Source organism: Hyperolius riggenbachi, chromosome 3 (assembly GCF_040937935.1).
Source record: "Hyperolius riggenbachi isolate aHypRig1 chromosome 3, aHypRig1.pri, whole genome shotgun sequence".
In the NCBI taxonomy this organism is placed as follows: domain Eukaryota; kingdom Metazoa; phylum Chordata; class Amphibia; order Anura; family Hyperoliidae; genus Hyperolius; species Hyperolius riggenbachi.
In genome coordinates, this window is record NC_090648.1 from 502,070,853 (window position 1) to 502,094,877 (window position 24,025).

General features: G+C 46.7%; 1 protein-coding gene across 1 annotated transcript in view; it reads left to right on the forward strand.

Moving 5' to 3' along the window:
- The first annotated feature begins 558 nt into the window (after window positions 1-558).
- POLR3B (RNA polymerase III subunit B) overlaps window positions 559-24,025 on the forward strand; it is a 186,349-nt gene continuing 162,882 nt past the window's right edge. The window contains 7 exon segments of the mRNA XM_068278323.1: window positions 559-698; window positions 4,027-4,059; window positions 10,940-10,996; window positions 11,077-11,141; window positions 13,620-13,695; window positions 13,792-13,892; window positions 17,420-17,511. Of these exon segments, the coding sequence (XP_068134424.1) occupies window positions 627-698; window positions 4,027-4,059; window positions 10,940-10,996; window positions 11,077-11,141; window positions 13,620-13,695; window positions 13,792-13,892; window positions 17,420-17,511 (496 nt within the window). The 5' untranslated portion in view covers window positions 559-626.

Sequence of the window (24,025 nt, forward strand, 5' to 3'; positions counted from 1 at the left end):
GCCAGTCTAGCGTAGGAGAAGTGCGCTCTTTGCGTATCTCTGCAGCAGCCGCTGGAGAGATACGTAGAGGGCGCACTTCTCCTGCGTAGCCCGGCTCCGATTACGTCAGTGACGGGTGCCGGTTCTCGTAATTGCGGGCAGCGGTGGATGGCGGCGTGGGAGCGATTTGTGCGTTTGGGGCTGGAGAAAGTCCCAGGTATTTATAAAATATTTTCTTTGTTTCGTCTCTGGTTCTCTTTAAACTCTCTAAATACATACAGGGTGCAATTATCTGTTTTCCTTCTAGCCTGTGCAAGAGTTCAGGTTCACTGTAATTATAAAGGTAGGACTGTTTCTCCTATGTAAGTTGGGAACCTTGACCAAAATGAAGGTGCCATATAGGATTCCAGGTACGTGACAAATGTTATACCGACGCGCAAGACGTTACCTCTCTCCCTCTGTGGTTAGTGCGACTGGCACTTGCCCTTCTCAAACATGGCCGCCAGGTGCAGCGTGTGAGGGAAGCGGCCACAGTGGGAGGCGGAACCTTCGCGGCGCGGCCCCTGAGGCGGGGGGGGAAGCTGTTAGAGGCTGCACTGATGCGCTGAGCTGGGCTCTCCCATGTGTTGGAGCTGCAGAGAACAGGCATGGAGGTGCTGGAAGAAGAGTTCGGGGCTCTGGGTCGGCAGCAGCTCGTAGCTCCTGTGGATACAGTGGAGGTGAGAGGCAGGCAGCACTCACTTCCGGTGCCCCCTCTATCATCCTGGGGGGCTCTGCTGTCAGCTGTCACCAACTAACTCAGCTGCCCAAGCTTTCTGCTGTTGTCATTACTGTTATTATTGTTGTTTTTAGTTTGTTTCTATCTCTCTACAGGATCTGGAATAAGTGGGGCTGGACCATAACTTTGCATAGGGCTCATCATATTTAGATTCAGATAAATTAATCATTGGCTCTGGAATGGAATTTAGTTAAAGTGGCCATACATGTAAGGACTTGGTCACAGTGGCTCCATGCTGGAGGGGATACCTGCATTATTTATGGTGAAAATATGAAGTAAAAATCCTACCATATTCTAGGTGGTCGGCAGTGGGTGCAGGGCAAAAAGAGGGTAGCCTAACAGCCGTTTCGCACGGCGGTGCTTCTTCCGAGGGCACCGCCGTGCAAAACTGTTGTTGGGCTACCCTATTTTTACCCTGCACCCACCGCTGACCACCTAGAACGTTGATGGCTCTAAGCCTAACTCCGGGAGGCAGAGGCATGATGGGATTTGTAGTTTTGTCTCTGGTGTGCCAAGGTTAGCCATCACTGAATATGGTAGGACTTATACTTCATATTTTCACCATAAGTAATGTCACTCCAGCACAGAGCCACTGTTTGTGACCATTGAACCTACCAACTGCATTGAAATGCCGGAAGTTTGATGAGTGAATAAACCACAATTCACTGCAGTGCCTGAGAAGTGTCTTTCTTTTTTTTGGTCCATAAAAAGTAACTGTATATTACTTTCAAGAGCACGCAGTTGTTTGCAAAACCAGGTGGTGTTTTTGAAACTCCCTTTCCCTCCCCGTCGACCCTCCAATGATTAGTATATACCCACAACAGTAATCTTTATAGTGTTGGCCACCACTGTCTCCTTGAATTGATCCTTGTATGGACTTAGCGGCTGATCGCATCAGATTTGACCATGCCTGATCAACAGTTCAACCAATTTTGTGCAGTAGTTGATTGCATGTATCAATTGGACGTGCTGAAAAATCTCAGGTCGACATGCTCTATTGGGTGCATGGCGGTAATGGCATGGGATAATCACAAACTTGACGGAAACCCCCAGCTACTGATCCCACCTCCACTCCCCTGGGGCCTGTGCAGTTATACTTTACCTGTCACGCCATCCATGCTGAGTGTCCATGCCCTATTTCCACATTGAAGTCCTACATGCTATAATGCCAGTATCCACGTTGGGGTGCAAATGCGTAAGTACGTGGACACTCAGTGTGGACGTCCGCAGGTGAAGTATAACTGCAAGAAACACACGCACCAACCAACCATTAGGGGGACAGTGGCTAGGGGCAGTGAGGAGGCATGGTGGCGTCACTAAGCTGATTCTCGATAGACTTCATGCTGAAAACAGATCTCTCTCCAATTGGATTAGATCAGAGAGAGATTTGTCTTTTGAACGATTGGCTGTCAAAATCTCTAGATGTATGTCTACCTTAAAGGAGTCATCAAGCAAGTAATAGTACCCAGAGAACTACTTACCCGGGGCTTCCTCCAGCCCCTGGCAGCCCCTATATCTCCTGCTACAGCTCCACGCCTGTGCAGTACGCTCCAAACCACGTAGAGGTGATTGACAGCGCCACAGTGGAGCGGGATTTTATACTCCAAGTCCTAACTCTCTGGGATCTGGATCGTGTCCTCTGATGCTCTCGATACCTCAAGTGAGATCACCGCCTGTCACATGACGACAGACGGCGATCTCACCATAGAGAGATGGCACCACCTGGAGGACAGGATTAAGAAATGCATCGCTGGATCCTGGAGAACTGAGTTCTGTGCAGGGAATGTCACTGGGGTGTTGTTGTTGTTTTTTTTTTTTTTTTTTGGGGGGGGGGGGGGGTTGTTTTTTAATTATTATTTTTTATTTAGAGTCTAAAAGCACACAAACAACAACTTTAAAATCCAGAAAGAATCATACGGCCAGGTAGGTCAATAGGGATGATCGATGAGATGTGAAATATTCTGGATTTGCATATAAATAAAATGCAGCTTAGAACTGCAAGGAAACCCTCGGATGAGGCCAGTCTGGCCTCAATTCACTAAGATCATGCTGGAGATAATAAGGCAAGAGAAAACTTACCTCCACACAGTAAGAGAGTTATCTTACCTCTTCATTCCTTATGTTACCTCCTCTGTAGTTAATTTACCTCCTCTGTAGTTAATTTACCTCCTCTGTAGTTAATTTACCTCCTCTGTAGTTAATTTACCTCCTCTGTAGTTAATTTACCTCCTCTGTAGTTAATTTACCTCCTCTGTAGTTAATTTACCTCCTCTGTAGTTAATTTACCTCCTCTGTAGTTAATTTACCTCCTCTGTAGTTAATTTACCTCCTCTGTAGTTAATTTACCTCCTCTGTAGTTAATTTACCTCCTCTGTAGTTAATTTACCTCCTCTGTAGTTAATTTACCTCCTCTGTAGTTAATTTACCTCCTCTGTAGTTAATTTACCTCCTCTGTAGTTATTTTCACACGCAGTTAATGAACAGCCTGTCTTTAACTCTGGAGTTATTTTAAGGATTAAATAGTTAACTTAAAGACAGAAGAGTTAACTTTAGGTTTGCCTGAGGTAAAATGTTTCCTGAATACTACATGCCTTATCACCATGGTAACAACTCTAGAAGAGTTATTAAAGACAGGAGATAACCTTAGTGAATTGATGCTACATTGGATTTGCTTTATTTTCCAATCTGTTTCTGATTGTTTGCAAATAGCAAAATGCAAGGACATCTGCAAAATAGTGGAAGTGTCGGTACTCTAGCATGATCCTGCTCATATTAATTACTATAGTTCCTGAGGAAATTAAAGAAATCCTCTGAAGTCAAATTACAAGCTCATCGCCACTGTTATTTTTGTTTGTGATCTTTATATTGGGTCTGATAATAGCTCTCTCACTTATCTGTAATCTTTATTTCAGATCTGATCATTGCTCTGTCTCACTTATCTTTGATCTTTATATCAATTTTGATCATTGCTCTCTCTCCATTATCTGTGATCTATGTATCAGGTCTGAGCATTCCTTTGTCTCACTTATCTGTGATCTTTATATCAGGTCTGATCAGTGCTCTCTCGCTTGTCTGAGCCACCTGCTTCCTGTACACAGACAGGAAGTGATATGTGGAAAGAACCAATCAGACTCATATTTTTGCATTGTCAATCATGGATTTGGGCTTATGGCTACACAGCGACTACCTCTAACCTCTGTATGTAAATGGTTACTGATGGAAACATTTGCATGAAAGTTATTTGTAATAAATACATTTTTATTCTGCAGGAGAAATGGAAGCTGCTTCCGGCTTTTCTGAAGGTAAGAAGATAAGTCTGTTTCTGGTATATGCTGATTATCATTAGTCACAGTGATGCTCCAGCCAGTAATGTTGTTGTTTTTTTGGGGGGGGGGGGGTTTGGTTGGGGGATGGAGAGAAGCTCTGTCTGGACAGGGAGGGTCAATAAGATGCGAATACTGTAATTCTGTGTTGATGCAGGATTATGCAAATTGTGCGTGCAAATTTATGCATCTTGAAAACGGACCTGTGAAATTCCCCTTCGGGAGGTTTTGATTTTTCCATTTTTTTTCAGGATAGGGACTAACAGCAAGCTCATGGTGAACCAGAACTCATTGGAGTGTGTAAGGGGCTACAGTGGTCCTAAAAGCCCCCGAAACAGTCTGTATGCATGTTTGATTATTATTGCTCTGTACAAATTAACAAGCTGACACATCATTGCATTCCAGCGGTTCTGGAGGTGTGTTTAGCTTCTAAGGATACAATGATTAACTTGCATATATTCAGCAGTGATGCTCTGGGAGACATCTCAAGCTCACTCTAACCTGCATTATCACAAATTCTTTCTGTTTTAAAAATGCAAACTTTTGTTTTTCTTAGCATTTTAGTAAGGAGGCTTTTAGGACCATTGTAGTCCCTTACACACTCCAATGAGTTCTGGGTCACCATGAGCTTGCTGGTTAGTCTGTACCTCTCGGAGTTACAAGCCCTACTGCATAGAGCCAAATTAATTCATTCCATGCACTGATGAGGATCATCCAATCCGAAACAGTCTGTATGCATGTTGGATTATTCTGGCTCTGCACAAATTAACAAGCTGACATATCATTGCATTCCAGCGGTTCTGGGGACGTGTTTGGCTTCTAAGGGTAACAATGGTTAATTTGCATATATTCAGCAGTGATGCACTGGGAGACATCTCGGAAGCACACTCCAACGTGAATTATCGCAAATACTTTGTTTTAAAGAGAACCCGAGGTGGGATTTAATTATGTTAGTGGGGCACAGAGGCTGGTTGTGCACACTAACACCAGCCTCTGTTGCCCCATGGTGTGCCTCCAGGACCCCCCTGCGCGCTGCTATACCCTCCGCAGTGCTAGCGACACGCAGCGCGTCGCCAGCACAATGTTTACCTTTCGCCTGTCTGTTAGCGCCACTCCCCCGCCTCCTCCGTATCGGCGCTACCCGCCCGCGTCACTTCCCTCCAATCAGCGGTGTGTCGCTAGCACTGCCAGGGGGGACATGGAGGCACACCATGGGGCAACAGAGGCTGGTGTTAGTATGCACAACCAGCCTCTGTGCCCCACTAGCATAAGTAAATCCCACCTCGGGTTCTCTTTAAGAAAGCAAACGGTTTCTTTTCAGGGTAGGAACACACTAGGCAGAATGGCATTTCCCCATAGCACATAGTGGAAAACGCATATGCATTTCCGCCTGGTGCATACCTACCCTGTAGCCTCTGACATTTACATCATCCTGAATCAGCTGGGAACTATATGCATGTCATTCACCATCCCTATGGCTTCGATTCATCATTGTCTTTGCGATAGCGAATTCGAAGTTTATCGATTTCTAGTTGTATTCATCAAGGTTTTTCCGCATTCGGTGTGAATTCGATAAAATATCGGTAACGTGTCGATATTTCCATTTTACAGCGGTAAATTTAACACAAGGCCATAAGATTCCCATGGAATTGTGGGTAAAAGGCAGTCCTTTGAACACTATGTAGCAACATTCTGAATAGGGCTTTACACCTGGACCAGGATTCTGGGAGTGGTTTGGGACAATCCTACAATTTCGCCAGCTGCAGCTTGATAGACTTTTCTGAAAAAATGTAGCGCAGCTAGCAAATTTAGTTATCCCTGGCACTGCCTGTGTTCTCTTACAGGATGATTCAAGAGAAATGCAGATGTCCTGTTATAGCAAATAAATCCATTCTCTTGCAAATTGATATGGGTGCAGACCTTATTCTTGCCCTTCTGCGCCTTTGAATCACTCTCAGCTGATACATAACCACTTCCAATGGCTCCATCTTCTCTGTCAGCAATGATCTGACAGGAATAACGACAGAGCAGTGAAGGAGATAACTAATCCTAAATTTAACGCTAAACCACGCCCACTTTCATTTCCATGAATTGCACTTTATTCCGTTTTATCGCATCATTACCGAATGATTACCGAATGCTCGCTAACAGCTGTAGATAAATTTGATGAATCCTAAAATCAACTTATCGAGTTCGGTATTTTACCGAGCTGTTGGTAATTGATTCGATAAGTCTTGATGAATCGAGGCCTATGTCTGAATTGTACACATTTCGCCTGATGTTTGTGCTTCACTATATTATCAGCTGTTTTAAAGGGAACCTGACACCAGAGGTGTATGGAGGCTGCCATATTATTTTTCTTTCAAAGTGGACCTGAACTCAGAACTTCCTCTCTGCTCTAAAAGATAAGCAGCAGCATAATAACTTTTACAGAAAAAAACATTTATTTGTTACAGCTGATACAAATCCTGTGAGCAATCTGCAGTGTGTCTACTTCCTGCTTTCATCGAAGCAGAAATAGGGTTAACATCCTGTGTTTACAAATTAGCAGCTCTGCTGAGGCAGCCAGCTGACACTAAGAGATCAAATTAGTTTGTCACAGTTGAGGGGAATTAGACAGGCTAAATCATCTAAATACATACAGGGTGCATTTCTCAGTGTTTTCCTTCTGTTCTGTGCAAGAGTTCAGGTCCACTTTAAACAATACCAGTTGCCTGGCAGCCCTGCTGAACTATTTGGCTGCAGTAGTGTCTGAATAACACCAGAGGTAATCATGCAGCTAATCTAGTCAGATCTGACAGTGTCAGAAACACCCGTTCTGCTGCATGATTGTTCAGGGGCTATGGCTAATAGTATTAGAGGCAGAGGATCAGCAGGACAGCCAGGCAACTGGTATTGAAATAAATATGGTAGCCTCCATATACCTTTCGCTTCAGATTCCCTTTAAAGTAAAACTGAAGACACCTGGGAAAAAAAAATCAAATCTTCGCCTGTTTAGAAGGAAGGCTCTGTATCTCATAGACATAGAGCCTTCCTGGTCCTCTCTGTCTCCTCGGTCCGCTGCTGTCCCTCTTTCCAATGTACCGGTAGTTGTTCCACCAACTGTCCGAATATGCATTCGGGAGTCCTTGGAAGACTTTGGAAGCCCTCGTGTCCCCGCAGAGCGTGCACTTGTGTTTGTGCAGTGTAGAACTGTACTATCAAACAAAACTTCTTCTTTATCTCTCTTTTTAGGTTGCTTCACATTTAGTTTAACGTGAACCCGAGGTGAGAGTTATACAGAGGTTGCCATATTTGTTTCCTTTTAAACAATGCACATTTCCTGGCAGTCCTCCTGATCCTGTGTCTCTAATACATTTAGCCATAGACCCTGAACAAGCATGCAGCAGATCAGGTACTCTGACTAAGCTGACTCAGGATTTACTGGATTAGCCATATGCTTGTTCCAGGGTTCTGACTCAGACGCTACTTATGCCAGAAGATCAACAGGGCTGCCAGGCAACTGGCATTGTTTACATGGAAATAAATACAAGAATAAACACAGTTTTATACCCATTTCCGCAGAGATATCTTAAAACCGAACTTTCAATAAATAGTTTTGAAATCCTAAGCCTCACTGGGAGATGGGAAGGAAGATCACAGAGCCCTGTTAGGCTGTATAAATCCTCACACCGCAGGTAACCCCTCTTTCCCACACTGTATCTTATCTAAACACACATCACCCCACCATACAACCCAACATGTTTCGCCCCGTAAAAATAGGGGCTTTGTCAGGGGTACAATAACAAAGTGCTAGAGTGCTCAAAAGTGCTATACAGACCTGCCTTTCATAATAGTCATGAGGCTATGACACTCTTGCTGTTTTATGTTTTCCATATCTAATGTATTTATGGCTCTCCCAGTTACGTTATGGGAACAATTTTACAGGCTTTTAACTATTTTAAAACTATTTATTGAAAGTTGCGTTTTAAGATCCCTCCGTGGAAAGGGTATAAAACTGTGTTAAAGAAATAAATATTGCAGCCTCTATATCCCTCTCCCCTTGGGTTCCCTTTAGGGGCTGTTCACAGTGCCTACGTTGCGTTACATTGTAACGCTGCGTCACAAGGCAACGTACTGCATGCAGTACTTTAGACGCGGCTGAGCCGCGTTAGACTGTTTGCACATGCTCAGTAATGTTGGGGAGGAGCGGAGAGCGGCCAGGCACATGGCTAATTAATATGCACTGCACGTTATGACGTGCAGTGTTTACTTCCTGGAGCAGCCGCTCTGTGCGGCGATTGGCCGGCGGGACCACGTGATGCCGCATGCGTCCAAGAGTACGCATCACGGCATCACCTGACGCCAGAGTGAGCTGCACAACGCGGCTCACTCTGACGTCCAGATCCAGCACCACCAGGCGTTGAGTTAGGGGGACGTTATGCGACCTTAACGCCCCCTCTAACGCAACGTCCTGGTGTGAAATTAGCCTTAAAGGACACCAGAGGCGAAAATAAACAAATTAAATAAACAATTGTATCGATCTTCCTTCTCCTAAAAATGACTTTTTAAGATGTTCCACAGTTTTATTTTCTGTTTAAATCTACTTTTTAAGTTTTAACTGTTATATTGTTTTTGCTCAATGACACAATCATTGAAGTATGCCAGAGCTAAAAACTATGAACTAGTGACCCTTTTTATCTTTTTCCTGCTCTCGGAAGCCATTTTCTGCTAGGAAAGTGTTTTATAGTTGGAATTTCTTATCAGTGAGGGTTGTACTGTAGTCACTTCCTGTCTGAGTCAGGACTGAGTCAGCCACTTACATACCTGATATTTAACTCTTTCAGGCAGAGAAAGGAAAAAAAGGAACAGAGCATAGTTATTTGTGTGCTAGGCACTGTACATACACATGTCTATCTCATCATGTCACATGTCACCTCCGGTATCCTTTAAATACCAGCAGAATATGAAATCATACCAGGCAAATTCTGAAGGCATCATCAAGCTGATGGATGTCCATTTATGGCTCCTGGAGATTTTATTTATTATTTGTTGTATTTATAAAGCGCCAACATATTACGCAGCGCTGGACAATAAATAGGGATACATACAATATTTAGGGGTGACATACAGCAAAATGACAATACATGAATACAAGAAAGACCAGATCACACAGCACAGTATGAGTACAAGGTAATGCTTAGTCACTGGATGGAGCATGGAGATCACACAGCACAGTATGAGTACAAGGTAATGCTTAGTCAGTCACTGGAGGGGAGCATGGAGATTAGGCAAGTTAGGTTCCCACAGATCCATAGCATGTGTTCACAGTAATGGAGGTGCATGATCAGGTTGGACAAAAAAGGAGGGCCCTGCCCAAAGGCTTACAATCTAAAGGGAGAGGTAGGGACACGAGAGGTAGGAGACCAGAGTTCAGCTGTGGGTTTAGAGCACTTGTGAGGGGTAGTAGGCCAGAGTGAAAAGGTGAGTTTTGAGGGCTTTTTTGAAGATGTTGAAGGAGGGGACTGTTCTAAAGAGTGGAGGTGGGGAGTTCCATAGTGTTGGAGCAGCTCTTGAGAAGTCCTGGAGGCGTGCATGGGATTGGGTGATGCGGGGGGTGGTCAGGCGAAGTTTATTGGAGGAACGAAGTGAGCGGCTAGGTGTGTACCTCTGAGTAAGATCGGAAATGTAGGTTGGACAGGTTTTGTGGACAGATTTGTAAGAGATGACGTTTTAAAGCTGAAAGATGGTTTGTGTAGCTGAGCTTACCTGCTGCCGTGCGCCAATCTGTGCATGGGCTAGAATTTAAAGAGAGTATTCAGTGATATTTACACATTCTACAGATCCTCTTGTTAGATTGTTATAATTACCTCCCAGGGCTTTCTTCCAACTCACTCACCGAGCCCCGTGGTATACGGTGCATAGCCCCCCCCCCCCTTTGGAGGAAAGGGGCGTGATGCTTCCATGGCACTTTCTCTATCTTGGACGTCGGAGTGCCATGGCACTATTCTGCAAGGAGGCGGGACTACGTGCTAGAAGGCGGCGGTCACGGGGAGTGTCGGAAGAAACAGACCTGGGAGGTAATTATCACTTTTTATTTTTCAAGAGGATCTTTAAAATGTGTAATTATGACTGAATAGGTTCCTTAAAGTGTACCTGTCACAGGGGAAGGGGGGCAGATGGGACACAGAGGCATGTTCCCTGGTCCATGACACGCCTCTATGTTCCCTATGCGTTGATCTCTGCCCCCCCCCACCCCCCCCTCGCGCCATGCTGTCACCCCCTGAAATCGACAACATGCAGCTTGTCGGATATCTCTAGAGGAAGGGGCGTCCCTTGTGTGAAAGGCAATCTTGCAAAATGCCCTCGGGGGGGGGGGGGGGGGCGTTCCTAACGACCCCTCCCCAGCTGTCATTGGGCATCTCCGCCCAGTTCTGCATCTCCTCCTCCCATTCCCTGCCGCTCCCCCGCCTCCTTGCACACAGAGCAGAGCTTGCAGCGCCGTGACCCCAGGGGGTCACTAAAAGTGGCTGATATCTAGCTGCAGGAGCGGCAGCAATTGAGGCTATCTGATCTGGCTAGCCCCCCGGATCAGGTAGCATATTTTTGTTGGGACAAAAATGCCCTCCTCGTATTCATTTTAAAGGACAATTGTAACCACCCCGTCAAAAAAAGTGATCCTCCCCAAAGAGGAAATCCTCTGGATCCCTGAGTCTTTCCGTTCTTCTCTGCGCCCCCCCTTCTACCCCCGCCCCTCCTGTTCTAGCCTATGACTGATGTGGAAGAAGCCTTCGGTGCCCTCGGAAGGCGGAGTACTTCCGATGACGAGCGGCTCCGCACTGTGCCCGCGTTCTGACGGCTGTTCCTTCTCTCCTGCCAGGTGAAGGGTCTCGTGAAGCAGCACATCGATTCCTTCAATTATTTCATCAATGTGGAGGTGAGTGCTCTGACTGCTGATGGAAGATGTTACACATTTGTGTCATATTTAGGTTTCATTATGCTTCTTTTTATTATTAGATTAAGAAAATAATGAAAGCAAATGAGAAGGTGATGAGCGATGCGGATCCCATGTGGTACCTGAAGTGAGTATTGTTCTGTGATGCGCACACATGTATCAGGGGGAGGTGCTACCTGACTCGCACTTATTACTGAGGCTATGCTTCCTGACATTCTCATAGGAGGAGCTATGTGAGTGGTGCTTCCTGACATTCTGACAGGAGGAGCTCTGTGGGCGGTGCTTCCTGACATTCTGACAGGAGGAGCTCTGTGGACGGTGCTTCCTGACAGGAGGAGCTCTGTGCGCGGTGCTTCCTGACATTCTGATAGGAGGAGCTCTGTGGGCGGTGCTTTATGGCAGGAGGAGCTCTGTGGGTGGTGCTTTCTGACAGGAGGAGCTCTGGGCGGTTCTTTCTGACAGGAGGAGCTCTGGGCGGTTCTTTCTGACAGGAGGAGCTCTGGGCGGTTCTTTCTGATAGGAGGAGCCCTGTGGATGGTGCTTTCTGACAGGAGGAGCTCTTTTGGCGGTGCTTCCTGACATTCTGACAGGAGGAGCTCTGTGGGTGGTGCTTCCTGACATTCTGACAGGAGGAGCTCTGTGGGTGGTGCTTCCTGACATTCCGACAGGAGGAGCTCTGTGGGCGGTGCTTCCTGACAGGAGGAGCTCTGTGGGCAGTACTGCCTGACATTCTGACAGGAGGAGCTCTGTGGGCGATGCTTTCTGACAGGAGGAGCTCTGTGGGCGGTGCTTGAGCTCTGTGGGTGGTGCTCTCTGACAGGGGGATCTCTGTGGGTTGTGCTTCCTGACAGGAGGAGCTCTGTGGGTGGTGCTTCCTGACGTTCTGACAGGAGGAGCTCTGTTGGTGGTGCTTCCTAACAAGAGGAGCTCTGTGGGCGGTACTGCCTGACATTCTGATAGGAGCTCTGTGGGCGGTGCTTCCTGACATTCTGACAGGAGGAGCTCTGTGGGCGGTGCTGCCTGACAGGAGGAGCTCTATGGGTGCTGCTTTCTGACAGGAGGAGCTCTGTGGGCGGTGCTTTCTGACAGGAGGAGCTCTGTGGGCGGTGCTTTCTGACAGGAGGAGCTCTGTGGGCGGTGCTTTCTGACAGGAGGAGCTCTGTGGGCGGTGCTTTCTGACAGGAGGAGCTCTGTGGGCGGTGCTTCCTGACAGGAGGAGCTCTGTGAGCGGTGCTTCCTGACAGGAGCTCTGTGGGCGGTGCTTCCTGACAGGGGGAGCTCTGTGGGCGGTGCTTCCTGACAGGGGGAGCTCTGTGGGCGGGTTTCTGACAGGAGGAGATCTTTTGGTTGTTCTGCCTGACATAACTTTATCAGCAGTGGCATCTTCCATGTTCCCCTACACTCGTGTCCTTTTAATGGATTGTTTCTTTAGTCTTTTCAAAATACTAATACTATCTTTTAGCCCTAATCAGACTTAAAGTAAACCAGAGATCAAAATAACTAATAATTTGATACTTACCCGGGGCTTCCTCCAGCCCCATATAAGCTCGTCCGAGTCCCACGCGGTCTTCTGCGCATGCACAGGAGGTCAAAGAGATCAGCAGGACAGCCAGGCAACTGGTATTGTTTAACAGGAAATAAATATGGCAGCCTCCATATACCTTTCGTTTCAGGTTCCCTTTTAAAGGGGAACTGAAGAGAGAGGTATATGGAGGCTGTCATGTTTATTTCCTTTTAGACAATACCAGTTGCCTGGCAGCCCTGCTGATACTCTGCCTCTAATACTATTAGCCATAGCCCCTGAACAAGCATGCAGCAGATCAGGTGTTTCAGTGGTTCAGACTTATAAGTCTGATCTGACAAGACTAGCTGCATGCTTGTTTCTGGTTTTAATCAGATACTACTGCAGAGAAATAGACCAGCAGGGCCGCCAGGTAACTGGTATTGATTAAAAGGAAATAAACATGACAGCCTCCATATACCTCTCTCTTCAGTTCCCCTTTAAGAAAACCTGTAACGAAAAAAACCTCACCTGGGGGCTACTCACCTCGGGTTGGGGAAGCCTCCAGATCCTATTGAGGCTTCCCCCATCCTCCTTGGTCCAACGGCGGCAGCAATAAAGCTCCCCGAACAACGGGAATGTAAATATTTATTTACCTTCCCGGCTCCAGCGCAGGCGCAGTATCCACTCTCCGCTTGGAGATAGGCGGAAATAGCCAATCGCTGACGGGCCGCTCTACTGCGCAGGTGCAAGTCGCCTGCGCAGTAGAGCGGACCTGACAGAGATCGGCTATTTCTGCCCATCTCCGTGAGCCGCAACAGCGCCCCCGCTGGAGCCAGGGAAGTTAATAAACCAGCGCTTGTCGAGGGAGGATTCCGGGACACTTCCGGGTGAGCCAGCGCTGGACTGCCTGCAGTTATGGGGAGGGGAAAGCCTCATTAGGACCCTGAGGCTTCCCCCTCCAGAGGTGGGTACCCCCAAGAGGAACTTTTTTTGTTACAGGTTCTCTTTAAATTAGCATGCAATCTGCACTGTCTGCCCATACAGTGGTCAGGGTTCTGTGGCAGTCTCTTTTAATATTTGAACACTCTGTTCTCTTGACAGATATCTAAATATTTATGTCGGGGTTCCAGATGTGGAAGAAAGCTTCAATGTGACGCGGCCGGTGTCTCCCCACGAGGTACATGCAGGATTGTACAAATCGTTCTGCAGACAGGTGTCTGGATAGATTCCTGTGCTGAGAAATCCTGCGCTCATTCTGTCCGCTCTCTTGTAGTGCCGTCTCCGGGACATGACCTATTCTGCCCCAATCACAGTGGACATAGAGTACACCAGAGGGAGCCAGAGGATTATCCGCAATGCCCTACCCATCGGCAGGTAAGGACAGAGATGCCTAGTGATCCCAGCTTCCTGCCAGTGGCTGTACTATACCTCCTGCTCTAGTGGCTGAAGGGCACATTTAAAAATTGTAAAGTTTTTTTTTGATACACTCCTCAGTAGAGGGAATGGTCCAGAAGCTTCCCCGATCTTCATAGGCCCTTCCTGCACTGAGCTGGGTCCCTTCAACATTTTAGAAGCTTCAGTAGAGTTATCCCGTTTGAGAGACATGCACTTTGACCTCAGTTGAAACTCACTATGCTGTAAATTCTTGGAATGCTTTGATCTCTCTCTACTAGCAGAAAATATAGAAACTGAAAGCAGAAGTCCTCCTGCTATTGCCTTACACTGCCCCCTAGTGACAAGTGGCCATAAATACACATTATAGCAGTACTAATTAGAAGCAAGGATATGTAACACATAAGAAATAAAAATCTGGTAAAATAAATTGCCCTGGAGTACTTACAAGCCTCTAAATTGGCTGCTAATAATCTTTGACTTTAATATCGAGGGTTGCTCGCAGCTGCGCTCCCCTACGTGTATGAGCGAGGCCGCACTGCGCAGGCAGTAACACAGAGCTGCTTTTGTTTGGCCATTTTCTCTATGCAGGAGCAGCTCCGTGCCCTTGGTGCTTCTATCACTCAGCCATACACAGCAAGGGCAGCAGGAGTTTATATAGGGGTGCTTATTACACACCATTTTTATAACGTTATTTGCTCCCCTATTCTCAGCGTATGAGAACCACAAACCTGCTTGATTGAAAAATCCAGCCTTGGGATCTAGTTTTTGAGTTATGCAGCCAGTGGAGCTTTGTGAGCGTACTCTCCGGCCACTAGAGGGCGCAGCTTAGCAGATGTTTAGCAGGCGAGTAATTATTATCATGCGCTAATATGCTGACACTTTATATATAATTTAGCCAATGACAGGCACTTGCGTACATACATGCGTAATCAGTTTGTGTGTGCAGATGGAAAACCTGTTTCCACGGTCGCGCAGCTTTCAGCTCGCAGTGTCAAACACAAGGCCCGCAGGCCGAATGCGGCCCTCCTTGCCATTTTGTGTGGCCCTTGAAAGCTTCAAATGTCCATCATTGGAAGCAGCAATGATGGACATTTGACCATGCCTTAACCCGTCCCACGCTGCTTTCCAATTCACGGTCACGTGACTACCGCACTTCCTCCTTTCAGGTTGAAGGAGGAAATGCAGTAGTCACGTGACCATGAATTGGAACGCAGCATGGGACGGATTAAAGCAGAAGGCTCCTGGGTAAGTTTAACCCAAATTCATCCGTTGCCCATCCCCGGCACCATCTCCCCACATAGAGTAGTGCAGCAGAGCAGTGCAATATTAACCTGCTCCAGTACTGCGTCCTGTCTCTTCTCTTCCCAGCAGCTGCACGCTCTGTGCTTCCATACCTCCCGCTCCCAATCACGTGACATGCATGAGGAGCCAGAGGTATAGATACCATACACAGCATAGAGCATCTGGCTGTCAGGAAGATTAGAGGCCCCAAATTAGTACTAAATATTAAACTGCTATTTTGAAGAAGGAGGGGGGGGGGGGGTTCCCAGGCCCTCCCATAGTCACTATAGTTGTGCCACTCAATAGGAGACAGTTTAATAAATGTTAAATCTTAATAAACAATTTGTCCCCTGACTTAGACTTAGACTATGTGTTATATTCTGGCCCCTTATGTAATTGAGTTTGACACCCCTGCTGTAGTAGATCGTGCCACGCACACCTTTTCTCAGAACGGCGTCCCCTGTGAAGATGGGCTATTCCGCTCTTTGACGCTGTCAATGCTTTTATGGAACACTGTTTCTAATGTGGAGCCACGTCGCACACCACGTCACTCCCATGCTTCCTCCTTCAACCTACCACTGTTAGGGTGGGTACACACATCAGACCATAATCTTTGGAAAATGAAAGCTCACAGACCAATTTTACCCCCTTCCATGTAGTATGAGAGCCATACTCTACACAGTCTATTCTATGGAGCTGAACTCCCCATCAGACAGAAATCTTACCCCCTTCCATGTAGTATGAGAGCCACACCTACACAGTCTATTCTATGGAGCTGAACTCCCCATCAGACAGAAATCTTTGCAAGATGCTGCACACAAAGATGCTGTAGACATTCAAAAGATCAGTATCTGCAAAAGATCTGCTCCTGGAAAAGATCCATTCCTGCAAATTGCATTCATAGTCTATATCTGCAGATCCTCATACACACCTTGTTTAGCAGACATTCATCTGCAGATCAGATCCACCAGGATGGATCTTTGGATCTGCAGATGATTGTCTGATCTGCAGATGAATGTCAGTTAAACAAGGTGTGTATGATGATCTGCAGATATAGACTATGAATGCAATTTGCAGGAATGGATCTTTTGCAGGAACAGATCTTTTGCAGATACTGATCTGTTGCATGTGTACAGCATCTGTGTGTGCAGCATCTTGCAAAGTTTTTTTGTCTGATGGGGAGTTCAGCTCCATAGAATAGACTGTGTAGAGTATGGCTTTCATACTACATGGAAGGGGGTAAGATTGGTCTGTGATCTTTCATTTTCCAAAGACTATAGTCTGATGTGTGTATGTGGCCTTAGGCTCCCTGCACACTGCAAATCTGTTTTCTGATTCTGATTCCGATTTTCAATTCTGATTTTCCCTGAATACATTCAACAGAAAAACAGATCAAAAAACGCAGCATGCAGTAAAGATTACAAATCTGAATTGGAGATAAAAAAACGATTAAAAAGCGGAATCAGAAATGCATGCAGTGTGCAAGAGGCCTTAGGCCTGGTTCACATCTGCGTTTTTTTACAGTACGTAACTGGAACGTATACTGTACAAACGGAACTGATGTGAAAGGATCCAATGTTAGCCTATAGATCCATTCACATGCGTTCATTGGTACGGATACGTTCCGGTCCCCGGACCAAAAAAATGCACAGGCCCTATTTTTCCGGACCGTTCTGCCCAGCGGAACAGAACAGGACAAAAAATACAGCAGCATTGGGGCAATGGGGAACAGAACGTTTCTTCACACTAGTGAATAATCGGACCGTTCCACGGGGGATGGGTGGGATGTGGCAGCGGGAGGGTGGGGGAAGGTGCAGCGGGCGGGTGGGTGGGTGGGTGAGTGAGGTTAACCGGGCCTTAAATACATACTTAAAGGCCGGCGGTAGAGTCTTCCGTCGTCTTCCGTGTCATGTGACTAGTCACATGACGCGATGTGTAATCACAGCGCAAGAAGAGGAAGCTTCTGCCGCTGCCATTAGGTATGTATTTGCTGGCAAACGGAGTGAAAACCGAGCCGATCCATCGGTGATCAGATCAGTTTTCACAATCAGTTTGCCAATGTGCACAGAGCCATCCGAATCCGGTGAAGAGGAGACCGGATCCGCTCACCGGATCAGTTTGCCTCATATTTTCTAATGTGAACTGGGCCTAAGTGAACTGTTCTGTTTATTCTGTATGCACGGCTCTCCCTGACCCCCCCCCCCCTCTCTCTCTCTCCGCTGTAGGATGCCCATCATGCTCCGCAGTTCCAACTGCGTGCTCACAGGGAAGACCCCCGCAGAGTTTGCCAAGTTAAACGAATGTCCCCTTGACCCAGGTAAGAGAGACGTTCGTTACTGCCTTACAGAAATCATTTATGATTAAAGGACACCTGAAGTGAAAATAAACAAATGAAATAAACAATTGTATCTATCCTCCTTCTCCTAAAAATGACTTTTTAAGATATTCCACAGTTTTATTTTATAGTCAAATCTACTTTTTAAAGTGAATGGGAACCGCATTCTTTAAAAAAATGAAGCAAATACTTACCTAAGGAGAGGGAAGGCTCTGGGTCGTATAGAGCCTTCCGTCTCCTCTCTCAGTGCTTTCTATCCTGTGCTGGCTCCCCCCCCCCCCCCCCCTCCCGTTTCAATTCCCAGCCGAAAGGGTATTTGGAAGTCTTCGGGAGCCGTGTCCTCCTGAAGACGTGCGGCTCCATACTGCACAGGCGTGAGCGTGCAAGAGAGCGTGCTTGCGCAGGCGCAGTACAGGGCCGCCCTTCTTCATGCGCACTCGGGCTCCCTGAAGACTTCTGAAGCCTCCTTCGGCCGGGTAAAGCAGTATTTGACTAAATTAGTCAAATACTGCTACCGGGCGAGCCAGCACTGGACCGAGGGGACCAGGAGAGGAGCCGCAAGGCTCTATAGGACCCAGAGCCTTCCCTCTCCTTGGGTAAGCATCTGTCTCATTTTTTTAAATGCGGTTCCCATTCACTTTAAGTTTTAACTGTTTTATTGTTTTTGCTCAATGATACATTCACTGAAGTATGCCAGAGCTAAAATCTATGAACTATTGACCATTTTTATCTCTTTCCTGCTCTCAGAAGCCAGTTTCTGCTAGGAAAGGGTTTTATAGTTGGAATTTCTTATCAGTGAGGGTCACACTGTAGTCACTTCCTGTCTGAGTCAGGACTGAGTCAGCCACTTACATACCCGATATTTAACTCTTTCAGGCAGAGAAAGGAAAAAAAAGGAACACAGCCTAGTTATGTGTGTGCTTGGCACTGTACATACCCATGTCTGGCTGTATTGGTAAAATTGGTGAGTGATTGGCCTATCATAATTGTAAGTGTGTACCAGGCTTTAGCATACATATGCTGGGAATACACGGCTCGCTTCTGAGCTGATTAGATAGTTAGATAATTTCCGATCAGCGGTCGATCGTTTTGCCGCTCGATTTGTTATTGAAGTGAATTGAAAAAAGATAAGAAAAACGAGCGGAAGGTAAGTCAGGGAGCATACACACATCCAATTTTGATTAGCCTATGATTGCATGGGCTAATCAAAATTGTATGTGTGTATGCACTATGACCCATTTTATCTACATGCACTGGAGACATACAGCATATTAGCCATTCACAGGCTGAATGAAAATTTAACTGTAAATGGACTGTAATGTCCCTTTAAAATGGGATGAAACTTTCACTACTAAACCTTTTGTACCTATTTCTGGGTACCATAAATGTAATTTAAAATATGTCCCCACCCTCCACATTTTTTTATATGAATAGGAGGTACCTATCTCACTAATATTATAAATAGGAAAGTTTAGATGTTTGTTACTCAGATCACGCAACAATGGCTAGACTGATGTGAATGAGATTTGACACACTCATAGTACATTACCTGGAATAACATATTAGATACTTTTTATCTCCATAACCAAAAAGTGGGCGGAGACAAATACAAATTTCACTGGGAAAATGTAAACTGCAGCCATTCTTGGGCCTCGTTCACATGTAGCCAGCGCAGATGGCCGTGCGATCCGAACACCACGCGTCCGATTGCACGCCATCTGCGCCGCTGCCCGCTGCCCTGCTGATCCCATCCATTGACAGTGATGGGATCAGCTCTGCGCTTCCAGTCAAAATGCATGCAGCGGTACGCAAGCTCTTCCCAGCGCATCGTACTGCTGCGCAGCGCAGTAGATGTGAACGGTAGAAGGGCAGTCTATGCCCTTCTACCGTTCCTGCGTTTAAGCACATCTTACGCGCCTCCAAATGCGCACAGAAGCGCGTATGATGTGAACGAGGCCTTACACTATTAATGGCAGGGTTCTCAAACTTTGCACAGTTAGTCATTGGGTGACTGGGATTATTATTCAGGGAAGTGGGTGGAGCCTACAACAGCCAATCAAAATTCACCAATTGATTTTCGAGGGGAATATTTCATTGCTGCCATTCTTGCGCTGTTAATGGCACAGGCCTCAAACCTGGTACAGTTGATCATTGGGTGACTGGAGTTCAAATTCAGAAAAGGGGGTGGAGCCACAAACAGCCAATCAGATTTTTTTCGTTTCTATGCAAATTGATGCCAAAGAACGCAAAGCTCACAAACTAGGTCATTGAGTGTTTGTGTGTTAGGGTTAGAAAAAGTGGGCGGAGCCAACACCAGCTGAATACATACTCGGGCAACGCCGGGCCATCAGCTAGAGTATGATGCAGGTACCTAGTTTCTCCTGCTTTTATTGGAGGAAGTCTTTGTACAGCTCTTCGGCCCAGCATGCAGTGCATAGCCTCTGGTGACCTGCGTGTTCTCTTGACTAGTTCTGTCACGACATTGGTAGTTTAGTTGTCCTGAACTAGTGGGAAAGGTTACAGGATGTTGATGTGGCTTTCAGGGTTCAGGTCTGCCGTGCTGAGCAATTGGGGGCTGCAGCAAGTCTAAACTATGGTGTCTCCTTCAAGACAGCCAGTCAGAGGACCTCCTCCCTCCCTCCCCCCCCCCCCCCCCTGCTCAGCTCCTGTTGCTGAAACTTTTGGAGCGCTACAGAAGCTTTCTCAGATCCCCCCTCACCATCCCCAGGACCCCTACTGGCCCCTGATCACCACCAATGACACAGGTGAGCAGGGGCGTAACTAGAAATCACTGGTCCCCCCTCCCCTGCGGAACTTTGGATGGGGCCCCCTCCCCCTCGCTTTTTGCACAGGTAAACTTACAACCAATGTTATTCAATTAGCTAGTGAACACTGGAATGTGTTTTCCCCATGCAGATAAAAACAGACAGCAGTGCATGCATTTTCTCTATCAATTATATTAGCTTCTGTGATAGAACGTGCATGTTTTCACACATACAGGCACACATGGTGTGCAGAACATGCATACAGAAAACCGACAGCTTATTACACTCACTCTGTCCAACTCTGATGGAGCAGAACTGTCTCTGCAGACTCCTCCAGCATCACAACAGTACAGAGCACTGGAAGGGGGGTGGAGAATCTGGGGGCAATATGGTGTACACAAGACTCTCCAGCACACTCAGTAGGGACTGTCTACAAAGCTTTGTATGATTCCTTTTCAATGGCTGAGCAGATGTAGTCATTAGAAAAATTGTGCAGAGAGCAGAAATTTTTTTTTTCTCTCCATGCCTTTAGTTGTCAGTCTCTCAGGACAGGGGAAAAAAACTTTTCTCCCCTCATGGGGTCCCCTGTGGATTCTGGGCTCCCCTGGGGATGCATCCCATGCAGGGTCTATTGTCACGGCCCTGCAGGTGTGTGACAGAAAATCCAGCAACTTACCTCTGGCCTGGCAGCAGCATGTGGAGAGCAGGCGGAGCCAGCCCAGGAGTGCAGTGAATACTAATGAAGAGGGGTGGGACACACTTGCAGCTCTCCTGTCCTCAGCAAGAGAGGGAGAATGTGGAAAGATCTGCTTTTCCTGTGTACAGCGCTGCTCACCCTAGTTTGCTGCCTGATTTACCATGACCGAAATCTGTATCAAGCAATTTAGGCAGCAAACTCTAGGGGGCAGCAGCACTGTAAAAGCAGACAATCTTTTTCACACTCTGCTGCCGACTCACAGTACTGCAGAACTGCAAGTGAGTCCCCCCCGCCCCACATTTGATAAGTATTCAGCTGGACGGTCACCAGAATTAGCTGGGCAGAGCACCAGGCTAAAAGGGCTTGGGGAGAGACTGCCTGATGCGTCACTTTGATTGTGCAGCCAGTCCCTGTATACCACTGGTCAGGCCCGTATTTACATCACAGGAGCTTATAGGCACAGATGTCCTGGCACCCTAGACTCCGCCCTCCACGAACTGACAAACACCCGCCAAACCACACCTCAAATGTGCTGGCTGGCCCAGCTGTCACCTCCCCTTTACTTCCCCCGCCCAGCGTAGTTAGCCACACTGCCCTTTAGTATTCTGTAACAAGAAGTACCCTCTTTATGCAGCTTGAAGTGCCCCAAAGTATTAAGAAGCTAGAGATGCCCCAGGCTGAAGGGAGACCTCATCACTGGAATAGTGAGTAACCTCTCATTTACTCTCTGCTTGGGAACCTGTAAAGGGAAGGAGGGCGGGAGGCACTGGGGGGAGCCACCTTTCCGTCAACAGGCGCCTGTAGGCACCTGCCTACGGTGCCTTACGGAAAATCCGCCCTGCCGCCGGTAAAGCTTTTTGTAATGATGTTGAAGACAAAGACAGGAAGAGGCTGAGCTCCTCAGTCTGTCCCGCCCTGTTGCCGCCCATCTCCACCCTCTCTCCTCACAATTCCCGCCCCGCTTGTGTGCGGCAGACTCCTCCCATCCCAGAGTACAGAGAGTGAGCCGGGGCAGGCTGGAGCAGTGGTGTACCAGAGGACGTTCTGGGCATACACAGAGCTGTTCTTGATGAATGTGCATAAAGTGTATGCTCGCCGCAATGCCCCGGAAGTAGTTCTGGGTTTGCAGCCATTTTTTTTTTATTCTTTATTTTTCAAATTGTTTGTTTTAATTATACACAGTAGGTAAAAGAGTAGAAAACAGACAAAAAGTAACATTCACATTATTCAATATAAAACATGCATGTTCCAATTCATCCCCCACCTCCCTTTCTCACTGACATTTCACCATCTCCATCTCCAACGGACCAGTTACCTCTAAACCACAGGTGTGGAACTCCAGGCCTGGAGGGCCAGATCCATGCCGGTGTTTAGGATGGACTGAGAAAGAGAGGAATGTGTTGTACCTGATGGACCGCACCTTTCCTGATTCAGACCCACCAATTCATTTGAGCTGTATCAAAAATGTGTGAGGATCTCGGCCCTCGTAGGACCGGTTTGACATCCCTGCTCTAAACAGAAATATTCCTGGCTCTTCCCACCATTCCGAGCCCACCTGTTACTTCCTGCTTACTATCGCCCCCTATCTCCATCTCAGGAAATACTGTTAAAGTGGTGTGAAACTCTGATATAACATTCATAAAAATGTGTTTTCCTACTTTGTATTACTCATAGTTATATTTGCTTTTGTGCACAAGTATATTGTCTGTTAACAAATTACAAGTTCCCAAAGTGTAGTTTATCTTGCCCTGAAAGCTGCCATTGCATTTTATTCAAACTGCTTTTTATTATATATTAACATCTTCTAATGAGCTGTTCTGGGCTGTTGGTGTGCCTAAGGGCTCTTTCACACTAGAGGCTGCGGTAGAAAAGGCTGAAAGTCAGCCTTTTGCTTAACGCCAATAAATAGCGTTTTCAAAGCGTTTTGAAAGAGTTTTACAGCTCATATGAAAACGTCCTTTTTTTTCTTCTATAAAAATAAGTGAACAAGATAGCTGTAAAACGCTTTGAAAAGGCTTTGAAAACGCTGAAATTGGCGTTTTCCATTGACTATCATTGAAACGGCAACAGCCAACTTCGGCTGTAAACAGCCCTGAAAAAGCTCCTGGGAGCGTTGAAATGCAACGCTCCAAAACGCCGAGTTAGATGTAAAAGGTAAAATCAAAGTCTATGGACTTAAAACGCCGAAAAATCCCTCTGGTGTGAAAGGGCCCTTAAGCAGAGACCGCTTCACAGAGAGCTCCTTTTCACCTGTTACACTGTTTGTTTACATTCCAATGTTGTTACAATGTGGGTAAAGATACTTTTATCTCCAGTTTGGATGCAGATTTGAAGCTGAGCATCAGGATAACCATTTCATTGATGTTCTGCTTAAAAAAAAAATTCTGGAATAGTAGCTTTCAAGCTGTGAGGACTAGAAAATGCTGGCTTTCATACCACTTAGCTTTCAGACCTCCTTAGCGGTATGCCCGACACTGTGTCGGGCATAGCGCTTTCTGTCCTCAGGAGTACCCCAGGATGAATTAATTTGCTGCAATGGCTGCAAAACCTTTAGCTAGCACTAGGCTAGCTAGTACAAGTGTCCGGCACCCCCCGAGCCTCCCATTACCCAGCCTGGATCCAGCGATCGGCGCAGCCTCCCTGCACAGCTCCGGTCTTCCTTATGGGGAGGATCGGGATTGCGCATGACGTCATGTGCGATCCTCCCCATAGTGAAGACCGGAGCTGTCCCGGGAGTCTGCGCCGATCGCTGGAGCCAGGCTGGGTAATGTATAAGCGGCTGGATCGGGGGGGGGGGGATCAGAAGTAATTGGGGGGGTTCCGGACACTTGTACTAGCTAGCCTAGTGCTAGCTAAAGGTTTTGCAGCCATTGCAGTAAATTAATTCATCCTGGGACACAAAGTAACAAAACCTCCTGAGCGGCGTAACGCTCAGGTGGTTAAAGAGGAACTCCAGTGAAAATAATGTAATAAAAAAGTGCTTCATTTTTTACAATAATTATGTATAAATGATTTAGTCAGTGTTTGCCCATTG